This window comes from Brassica napus, chromosome C7 (genome assembly GCF_020379485.1).
Source record: "Brassica napus cultivar Da-Ae chromosome C7, Da-Ae, whole genome shotgun sequence".
Lineage (NCBI taxonomy): Eukaryota > Viridiplantae > Streptophyta > Magnoliopsida > Brassicales > Brassicaceae > Brassica > Brassica napus.
Genome location: NC_063450.1, coordinates 46,963,146 through 46,974,513, shown reverse-complemented (window position 1 = coordinate 46,974,513; position 11,368 = coordinate 46,963,146). Strand labels below are relative to the sequence as shown.

The 11,368-nt window shown below is 38.1% G+C and overlaps 1 protein-coding gene across 1 annotated transcript; it reads left to right on the top strand.

Annotated features, from left to right (window-relative positions):
- Nucleotides 1-319: 319 nt before the first annotated feature.
- On the top strand, nt 320-9,826 carry LOC106440265 (disease resistance protein RPP4). Its single transcript, XM_048762898.1, is given in 17 exon segments — nt 320-700; nt 777-844; nt 944-1,188; nt 1,680-2,120; nt 2,203-3,194; nt 3,197-3,276; nt 3,369-3,677; nt 3,809-4,288; nt 4,800-5,282; nt 5,531-6,709; nt 6,811-7,210; nt 7,337-7,480; nt 7,585-7,853; nt 7,974-8,036; nt 8,775-8,861; nt 9,083-9,390; nt 9,478-9,826. Coding segments are annotated over 9 exon segments (4,077 nt in total). The 5' UTR covers nt 320-700; nt 777-844; nt 944-1,168; the 3' UTR covers nt 6,904-7,210; nt 7,337-7,480; nt 7,585-7,853; nt 7,974-8,036; nt 8,775-8,861; nt 9,083-9,390; nt 9,478-9,826.
- The last annotated feature ends 1,542 nt before the right edge of the window (nt 9,827-11,368 follow it).

Below are 11,368 nucleotides of genomic sequence, written 5' to 3'. Positions count from 1 at the left end.
CTAAATTTCAAGTGGTTAACATGTACTATTCGGTTTTCAAATTGATTAAACATATATGTATTGATCATTAGCATTCAATCCTTGGCTGTTTTAAGTCCAATAAATATTTGGCTTGGTATTGCACCCATACCATTAATGCACTAATTTCACATTTATATATAACGATCTTTTACTTCAAATCCACAAGGAGCTTGTACATTCAATCAACTCGTGAATTGCAACCACTAGGACACTTTGATCAAAATGTCTTCTCGTAGTTCACTCGTCCAGAAAATTAGGTGAGATAAGAAGGGCAGAACAACACTTTAATTGACTGTGTGTCTATCTCTCTCAAAACACAAATAACGGGGCCTATAAAACATAGTTGTATGGGCTCACTTGTTAATGGGCCTGCAATTGCATGAGGCCGTAAGCAAAAATATGCGCGGGAACATTTTTGTACAAAACAGTCAAAACAAACGTCACACGTACCGCACGTGCCATCATCCCTCCCGTTCTCCATTTCCCCCCAAATCTCAAATTCTCTCAACCCCTAGCCTTCTTCTCTCTCCCCAGATTCACAGCATTCGACAATGCCGGAAGATTCCGAACCGCGTCAACTCGGCGGAGGAGAGCTAATATCTCTTGGACTCACCGAGTCAGACGGCGACGATAATCTCTATCACCGATTCGATATCTCCAAAGCATAAGCATATTAGAGGTGAGTTTCATCATAGTCGTTTATCTAGTGAATTCTCGTCTCGGCCTTGGGTTAACATTTGAGAATTAACACTCAGATAATTAGGAAGAAGAGAAGCTACAGCTCTCGCCATTGCCAAAAAGAAGCTGAATCGATGAAGGCTTCGTAAGTAATCTCTTGATTAGAAATGGAGTTCTCACTGTGTAATTTAGTTTCAAAAAATGGGGGATTGATTCATTGTGTGATTGATTGTTTTTGTTCTAGGTGAATTGTAAGTTAAGATCAGTGGACATTGTGGAGGATACTGAAGATAAGCTTGCCCTGAGTTGTAACCCATCAAAGCAAGAGGAACACGCTGTAGCAATCTTCACCACTCCTGTCAAAGAGCTGCCTTTGAAGCCTTCCGCTACAACAGCTGATTCGAAAGAGATCTTTGTTACGGAAAACTCAGGATCAGTGTAAATCCTCTGGAAACAGCATAGCAAATTGATGCACCCTCTTTCCCTCAGGTACACTAATCTTATCACCCTTCTATAGGCTCTTATATCCATAGTATGGCTATACACATGCTCTGTTCGTAAGCCTTAGGGAAATTTGTTGTCAAGATTGTGCAATTAAACGCGACGTATCAAATCTATAGGAAGAGAAGTTTGATATGTTATATTCTTATTTATCGCCTGGATTCGTTTTTTATTCTTTCTCTGCATCCGCACTCTCAAAACATGGTATATCTTATAGATAGTTGATGACTGCAAGAGATACTTCTATAAAAAAAATATTAATATGTTTTTGTATGGGTGATGATGGTTGGTGGAAAGTGGGAACATCCTGTACACTAAGTCTTCTCTTAAGTCTTCTTTAAATCACTTTTGCGAAGCTTCCCACACTCTCTCTGCATCTCTATATTCCTGATTTACCTCAAATGTTCAGAGTGTGATGTACCATAAGTGTTTGAATTTTGGTATCTTTTCTCTATGGCTTCTTCTTCTTCTTCCTGCAGCTGGAGATACGATGTATTCCCGAGTTTCAGCGGTGAAGATGTCCGCAAATCACTCCTCAGCCATCTTCTCAAGGAGCTCCACCGCAAATCAATCAACACATTCATAGATCATGGGATCGAGAGAAGCCGCCCGATCGGCCCCGAGCTTTTGTCGGCGATTAGAGAATCAAGGATCTCAATCGTCGTCTTCTCTAAGAATTATGCTTCTTCCAGCTGGTGCTTGAATGAGTTGGTGGAGATCTACAAGTCCTTTAATGAGTTGAATCAAATGGTGATTCCGGTTTTCTACAACGTTGATCCTTCTGAAGTTCGAAAACAGACCGGAGAATTTGGAAAGATCTTTGAAGGGACATGCAACGGAAAAACAGAGGATCAGAAACAAAGGTGGATGCAAGCTCTAGCAGAGGTCGCAAACATGGCTGGGGAGGATTCTCGGAACTGGTATGATTGTTTATTTCTAGATTCAATTTTGTTTAACTATTAGTTTTTTTTTGTTTCTTAAAGTGTTCCTTGTTGATATTAGGAGTGATGAATCAAACATGATTGAAAGAACAGCCAACGATGTTTCCAATAAGCTTCTCATTATACCATCGAATGATTTTGGTGATTTCGTTGGTATTGAAGCTCATTTAGAAGCTATGAATTCAGTGTTGTGCTTGGAATCTGAGGATGTGAGAATGGTGGGGAATGTGGGGCCTTCAGGGATTGGTAAGAGTACCATAGCAAGGGCTCTTTTCAGCCAGCTCTCTAGCCAATTCCATTATAAAGCTTTCGTATCTTATAAGAGAACCATCCAAGACGACTATGGGATGAAGTTACGTTGGGAAGAACAGTTTCTATCAGAAATTTTATGTCACAAGGAGATAAAGCTTTTCCATTTAGGTGCGGTGGAACAAAGGCTAAAGCACAAGAAAGTTCTTATCGTTCTTGACGATGTGGATGATATAGAGCTATTAAAGACCTTGGTGGGACAAACTGGATGGTTCGGGCTTGGAAGCAGAATTGTTGTGATAACTAAAGATAAACAACTTCTCAGGCTTCATAAGATTGACCTTGTCTATGAGGTTGATTACCCATCTGAAAATCTGGCTCTACAGATGTTTTGTCGATGTAGTTTTGGGCAAAACTCTCCACCTGATGGTTTCATGAAGCTAGCTGTTGAAGTTGCAAACCTAGCTGGTAATCTACCTTTAGGTCTCAACGTCTTGGGTTCCTCTTTAAGAAGAAAGGACAAGGAGGAGTGGATGGAGTTGTTGCCTAGGCTCCGAGATGGTCTCAATGGGAAAATTGAGAAAACGTTAAGAGTTAGCTACGATGAGCTAGAGTACAAAGATCAAGAAGTTTTCCTTTACATTGCATGTTTACTCAATGGCCAAAAAGTCGATTATATCAAGAACTTGCTCGGAGAGAGTGTTGGCATGGGGCTGAGGATGCTGGCTGATAAGTCCCTCATACGTATAACACCATCACGTGGAGCTGTAAACATGCACAGCCTGCTTCAGAAGTTGGGTAAAGAACAGAGTCCATTTACAATCCCGGAAAACGGCGGTTCTTGGTGGATTCTAAGGATATATGTGAAGTACTTACCGAAAATCTCGTAAGTGTGGCTTTCATGTTGGAGTCTATCATCTCATAGATTATTCTGATTGTTAGAAGACTAATTTTCTTTTGTGGAAATTTTCTTTTCAGGGCACAGAGAATGTTTTAGGAATGTATTTCAACACATCAGAGCTCGAGGGGGCGTTGTTTGTAAATGAAGAATCGTTCAAAGGAATGCATAATCTCACATTTCTAAAAGTTTGCAAGGAGTGGTCGGGGGAGAGTGGTGAAGGCAGATTGTGTTTACCTCGGGGCTACGTTTATTTGCCCCGTAAACTCAGATTGCTATATTGGGATGAGTATCCGTTGACGTTTATGCATTTCAACTTTAGGGCAGAAATTCTGGTTAAACTCACAATGGAGAATAGTAATCTTGAGAAGCTGTGGGAAGGAGTCCAGGTACTCTTCCATGACTCAACTTAGTTATTATTGTTAGAGTATTGATTTCTTCTTATTCAGTTCAGTTTATGAATGAAGCCTAAGGTTGAACCACTTCGAAGGATTTATCTGTTTCGCCATTTTTCTTGCAGCCACTTCGAAGTCTCAAGAAGATAAGATTGGATGGATCCACAAAGTTGAAAGAAATTCCTGATCTGTCAAATGCCATCAATCTTGAAAAATTGAATCTGTGGGGATGCACCTCTTTGGTGACACTTCCTTCCTCCATTCGGTATCTCAATAAACTGAGGAAGGTATCAATGGAGGGATGCACAAAGATCGAGGCTCTTCCTACTGACATCAACTTGGGATGTCTTGATTACCTTAATCTCGGTGGATGCTCAAGGTTGAGACGTTTTCCTCGAATTTCGAAGAACATTTCAGGGCTCATTTTAGATGGAACATCAATAGATGATGAAGAGTCGTCCTACCTTGAGAATATCTATGGGCTTACTAAGCTCGACTGGAATGGTTGCTCAATGAGAAGTATGCCTTTGGATTTTCGCTCAGAAAATCTGGTCTATCTTACAATGAGAGGTAGTAAGCTTGAGATGTTATGGGACGGAGTACAGGTAATGTTCTCATAAACTTCATTGTTAATGTTTTTTAAAAACTGTGCCTAAGTGACCTTCTTCATGTTGATGATCTGGGTAAGGGTTAGCTCATTTTGACTTTTCTAGCTATAGCTTAAAACTGAAATAATCAAGAATTCATGCATACAATTTTGAAACTGATGTAAAGATGATTCAACTAGAGTGATTTGACGAAGGAAAACAAGTTAAGATTAGGAAACTAAAACTATAGCTTTGTTTGAGGATAAATAATGAAAATGTGACACCAAAAATGCAGGTTATTGTCCAATAATTGTTTAGGGATCAAAAATGACTTCACACCCTTAGATCTCAGACAATGAAAATATACTACATGTTTATTATTTATATGTTGGGGACGTTTATGTCCATTTGTTGCATGAGTGCTGATGTTACTCAATGCAAAAAAACTCCTTATTTGAGTATAGTTTATTTTTCTTCACCTTTTAAATCAATTGATGCATGGTTCTTCGTAAATTTTTTTTTGTTTCAGTCACTTGGAAATCTGGTGAGGCTGGATCTGTCAGGATGTGAAAACCTGATTTTTTTTCCAGATCTTTCAGAGGCCACCACTCTTGATCATTTGGAACTCAACGATTGCAAAAGTTTAGTGGTACTTCCTTCTTCAATTCGGAGTCTCAATAAACTGACGCGGTTGGAAATGCAAGGATGCACAAAGCTAAAAGTTCTTCCAACTGACGTCAACTTGGAATCTTTAAAGTACCTCGATCTCATAGGATGCTCAAACTTAAAAAGTTTCCCTCGGATTTCAAGGAACGTATCAGAGCTCTATCTCAACGGAACTGCGATAGAAGAAGACAAAGATTGTTTCTTTATTGGGAATATGCATGGGCTCACCGAACTCGTTTGGAGTGATTGCTCGATGAAATATTTACCTTCTAGCTTCTGCGCAGAATCTCTCGTTAAATTCTCTGTGCCAGGTAGCAAGCTTGAGAAGCTTTGGGAAGGAATCCAGGTAACGTCGTCAAATCTATTTATGACTTTTTAGATTATTTTCTTGACCTTTCTTTTGCTTGGCCTGCAAACTTGGTTTGAGTATATTTATCATAAAGCCTTCAAACTAAATGGACCTCCCGCTCAAATTAGGATTTGAGATCTATTACTGTAAATGATAGAACAAAATAGCAAATGCATACGCAGCAGTTTCACATGAATGATCAATTCAACACCTAAACTGATCATGAACTTTCTTTTCTGTTTCAGTCGCTTGGAAGTCTGAGGACGATAGATTTGTCTGGTTGTGAAAGTCTAAAAGAAATTCCAGATCTTTCAACGGCCACCAATCTCGAGTATCTGGATCTCACCGATTGCAAAAGTTTGGTGATGCTTCCGTCATCAATTCGGAATCTCAAGAAACTGGTGGATTTGAAGATGGAAGGATGCACAGGGCTCGAAGTTCTTCCCAACGATGTTAACTTAGTATCTCTTAATCAGTACTTCAATCTCAGTGGATGCTCACGGCTGAGAAGTTTTCCTCAGATTTCAACGAGTATTGTATATCTCCATCTAGACTACACTGCAATTGAAGAAGTCCCTTCTTGGATTGGGAATATATCTGGCCTCAGTAGACTAACAATGAGAGGTTGCAAGAAGTTGGAGAAAGTCGCGTCAAACAGTTTTAAATTGAAAAGTCTTCTGGAAATAGACTTTTCAGATTGTGAAGGGGTCAGAACTTTCAGTGATGATGCAAGTGTGGTGACAAGCAACAATGAAGGTCACCAACCAGTGACTGAGGAGGCTACCTTTCATCTTGGACACTTAACAGCAAGTGAAAAGAATTGTGCATCTCATTCGTTTTTCAATCCAGTGAGTTGCCTGAAATTCCAAAATTGCTTCAATCTGGACCAAGATGCACGGAAACTCATCCTACAGTCAGGTTTCAAGCATGCAGTCTTACCAGGTAAGGAAGTTCATCCGTATTTCAGGGATCAAGCCTGCGGAACTTCGCTAACAATTTCTTTGCATGAGAGCTCTCTTTCTCTACAAGTGTTGCAATTCAAGGCTTGCATCTTGGTTGAACCTCCAACTGGCTACCCCAGGAATCGTTATGCATGCATTGGGGTATGGTGGTACTTTAGAGGCACAAGAAACATCCATAACGTTTGCATTGACGTTAACCCGTGTAACGTGGCTCATCTAGTTGTGTTCCACTTCGATTTATGTCTTCCAAAAGAAGTCAACTGTCATCCATCTGAACTGGACTACAACGACATGGCATTCGATTTTGAGTCTAAGTCACAGCATAGGATAAAAGGATGCGGAGTACGGCTCATAATTGTATCTCCATCTAAGGATGGTAGTTGTACAAGCTCGGAAACTCAGTACAGACAACAGTGTGGAGAAAGTGACATGGAGAATGGGAGAAGCAAGAAGCGATTGTGGGTAAAACTTTGCCATTAATCTAGAACTTATTTCTTTTCTAGGATCAGCTGGAGAATAGAGCATAGGAATTGAAAAGATACTTTATTGTTGTTTTTATGCAGATGGCATTGACATCGGAAAAACCTTCCAAGTTACTACGTGGCGAAGACACACTCGTATGCGATATTCACAAATCCAAATTTGGAGCTTATTAGAATAATGGTTTACGTTTGGTTCAATGTAAAGTTGGTTAGCTCATTCCAGTTAACTCAAGTCTATATAAAGACTTGTGCATTGTAACAGAGCGTTAAAGCTGAATAACAGAATCATTTCATCAATGTAACAAACTTTCATGGTCTCTCTCGTTACTCAGCTAACAGAGATTTCCTTAGGGCAGGGTTTTATTCAAGCAACTTTGATGGCGATGGAGCATCGTTGTATTTTGATCCCATGATAAAGGAACAACAGGACTCAGAGACACCATTCTGATCCTTCGTCTCCACAGCTTATAAAGTTGTTAAGGTAACTGGCTCCTCTTGAACTCTGTTTACTTCTGTTGTGAGATCAATTTGTGATCGACCATGAAGATAGTGATAATGTCAAGACGATTTGGTAGTTTTTTCTACACGAACTATTTTTTGCATGCAGTTGAAGGAGAACTTTTCAAGAATGAGAAGCCTTATACGACTCCAAGTCCAGAGCCTGAGGATGTTTGTAAATTCTTCTTTTGCAGGAGGCTAAGCGCTCTGTTCAAAGATGTAAATAGATATCTTCCAATCAGAAAAGCCACAAGTTAGTACATTATGTTTGAAAGTCAATCTTGGAAAGTTTTGTATATTTATACCAACATATGATATATCTGTGATTGGAATTTTTCAAATTGTTGACAACCTAAGATTAATCGAAGACAATGAGGAGAAAAACGAAATACAAACTCCCAATGCACAGTCTGGTCCTGCTGTCGCTTCCATGCCATCATAAAATGAGTTCAGATCAGTGTACTCGTGGAGGACAATTTCACCACCCTGTAAGAGAGTTGCCGTTGATGCCTTCTGCTACTAATTATGATAGCTCTTTGGTACAGCAAACTCAGATTCTGTGCAAATCCTCGGGAAATAGCAAAGCTACTCAGAAGTTTAACTGCGTACGAACTAAACATCAGAAGGTAGATACGTCTCTTTCATCTAGAGTGAGGCCCTTTCATTTCCATTTTCTCCTGAGAATACGTTTGCACAGCCTTTTAGCTTAACGCACAATATTAATAGTTCTCATATTTGTGGTTTAGGATCAGTCAAAACAGAACACACTTCCAGATTTTGATTCTTACACTATTAGGACGAAGTCTCAGGTAAATATTCCATAACTATGTTATTAATAATCTTCATTCTGTTGAAACTTTAAACTACTTAGTTGGATATGGCTAATCATTGGTGAAATCGAACTGTATGTGGCTATGGGATTTTTAAATCTATAATAAGTCAGCGATTTTTATAATCATTAGTTCCACTTTAAAAAGTGTGAAAAAATGTCAAAACTGTGGCTCGAACCCGGGTTATTGAGATATAAACACCACCATTTATACCACTGAGCTAAATGATTCTTTGTACATTGATGACCGAAACTAATATATATTTATGATAGGAGAGTTTACTCTATCATATGATTTCGGTTTAAGTTCCATAAAAAGCTCAAGTCGGGTGTAAGGCTATTTTGCCAATGTTTAGTTATATGGCCTATTTTGAAAAAAAGGTCTGACGTTTTATGTTTTTGTCGAGGAAAGTGTGCCGTTTTTTATTCGTTAAACGAGTAACAATTAGGTTTTCAAAGGTTTCTTCTTCTTCGACCCTTCCATCTTACCAACCCTGCTGCTTTTCCCAATCCTGTGAAAAAACGAGTCTTAATCAATTCTTTACCTTCCAACTCTTTTCATATTTATTAATTCTTTTTACTGTATTCAACGTATACCTCTTAAATTTTACAATAAATGTTTTTCTTTCATTAAAACCATTTACGATCTAAACTCTCCTTCTCCCTTCTGATACAATGAAACCGAAAAATTCACTTCAACCCTTATAAATTGGAGAAGGTTGATAGCCGGATGGATCTTCACAGACGCTCTCAGTTTATCTTCTATCTTCAATTGGAGAGGGAGCTGCTCATCCTCGACGAACAGGTATGATTAATTTTTTCTGCAATTTCCTTCCTACGAAGCCCAAAGAGATCAATCGAGTTGCTGATATGCGTTAACCATTTGATGAATTCCATCCCGAATGATCCAAAAACAATCAACGTCTACCTCAAAAAACCAGGTATCATGATTTTTTCTCTCATCTCCCTTTTAGACAAGACCAAAAAAACTAGCAAAGACACTAATCTATGAACTAACTTTCGCAGATGACGTAAACATCGCCCAATAGACCTCCACAACCTGATTTAGAGGATCAGAGGCCACTGAAGAAGAAGAAGCCTGCAACAATGTCAGAGGATGCTAAAGCATTGAGCATGATTAGACAAATGTTCAAGCACTGCTTCTAACTTTTCTCCTACGCTCACACCCATTACATTTTCATTAGTTTTTTTCTCCTGCACTTATGAGTTTTGTATTGTTTTAATGTCAGTACTGATCGTTATGTTGGACATGGCTATGATAACCGAGACCTGGAAGCCTGCTTTGACGATATCATGAAGGAAGAGAGACGAAGGTAACATCAATATCTTGATCATGAGTTTCAATCATTAGTTTCTTCTTATATATATTGCTCAATTTATGTTTGATTTGATAAATGCAGTGCGAGAATCGCAAGGGAGGAAGATGAAATGGAAGCAAAGCTGATCGCAGAAGAAGAAGAGCGAGAGAGACAGAGGAAGTTGCTGAGGCGTAAGAAAGTTAGAAGAAACAAACCTTTTGATCATCTTTGTCTTCTTTTTTAAATATATGACAAGTTTAATCTTTAGTGCTTCTCTCATTCAAATCTTTTTGGAGAATAGTGTGTTCTTGAAACTGTACAATTAGATAATAATTATATTTATTGGGTCACTCGAGGAATCTGTTGGTGACCTTCCAAGTTGGTGAAAACCTGATTATTTTCTATGTGTAAAACCAGAGAATGAAAAGAGAAAAGAATATATCTTTATTCACGTTGGAGTTGTTTTAGTTTCACTTTCTTACGAGTCCATGAACATTATTTTTGTGATTCTTTTATAATCTTTTCTTCTCAAAGATCTTTGTTTGAGGTATCAAATGGTTACCAAAGAAGAAGATTGTCTTCCTCCTGCGACAGAGCCGTTGAGATGTTATTTTCCTTCTTCTACGACTCCTCTTGCGGAGCTAGAGACTATTCAAAGCTTAGAAATCGTGGCACCATCCTTTCTCTCTCCCGCTTGGTATATCATTATTCTTTACTTACTTTTCAATTTTGAGCTCTTCCCTTCACCACAATCTAGAGATAGTTGAAACCTTTTGCTATGGTCTGACTGTATCTTTCAGTTCAATACGTTATAAAAGTTATTCTTTTGGTTTAGTTTAGGTTGGACATTCAAACAGATTCTTATAGGTTTGCTCGATCATTTATGTACTCCAGTTTGATTTTTTTTTCCAGATTGATGGTGACTTTTTGCATCTAGAAATTAAAACTTTTTGTTTAGTTTACGGTGTGGTTCTTATATATTCTTCTCTATATTGCGTACTGCTTTGTTATTTTTATAAATGATCTCCATTAAAAAAGGTTTATGTTTACATGAACAAGATGAACTAGGTAAAATATTGTTTTCCATGTTTCTAAAACGCTGCGAGAGGCAATCATACGCCGAGAAACAGGTAAAGGCTCCATATTCCCATAAAGTATGTTTATATCTTAATATCAAACTGTCTTACAAACTGAGAATTAATTGTGTATACACAAACGAATAGGTCAATGGAATATAGCAAACTTAAAGCTAGGGTTGATCTTTTGGAGAGGAACCAAAGGTACTAATACATTTTAGTAATGAACATGTATAAATAATGTTCTAATTTTCTTACTTAACATTGGGGATTAACAATAGTGCAGATGATATTGATTCATTGGGGATTAACAATAGCGCAAGGGAACTCCAGACTCTAGAGTAGCAGCTGGACACTTCTGTTAAACATATTTTCTCTAAAATAATATATGTATATCTTTCTTATGGTCACATACACACACACACACATCTCTGTAAGATGTTTGAATTTGTGCATATATAAATATATGCTTAACTATTGTAAGTGATTTAGAAAGATTCTTCTTCATCATGAAAACAATGGTTAAAGATCATGATATAGTGTTTGTCTCATATGAATAAATACAATTTTTACTCATTGGTGCATAATCAACTTATGTACGAGTCCCTCGACCACCTTCAAAGAAAGTTATGTTAACACCACTTCATCTCTGAAGTCGCGAGTATGTGCGATTTATGTAAGCGGGGATGCCAGCACCAAAACAACTCTCATATTGGAAGACTCATGAGGGACTTAGGGTTGTAGATTTTTATTGGTAGAATATTCAAGTTCCAGTGTTTTACTCCACTTTATTCTTCAACTTGAGTTACCATCACTCCACTTTGGGCACCAAATGTTTCTTAAAATGAAGAATCAGTTGTTTTTTTTTAATGTGCATAATCATGCAGGAAGCTGCACATAAGGTGGACTTTGTCAGT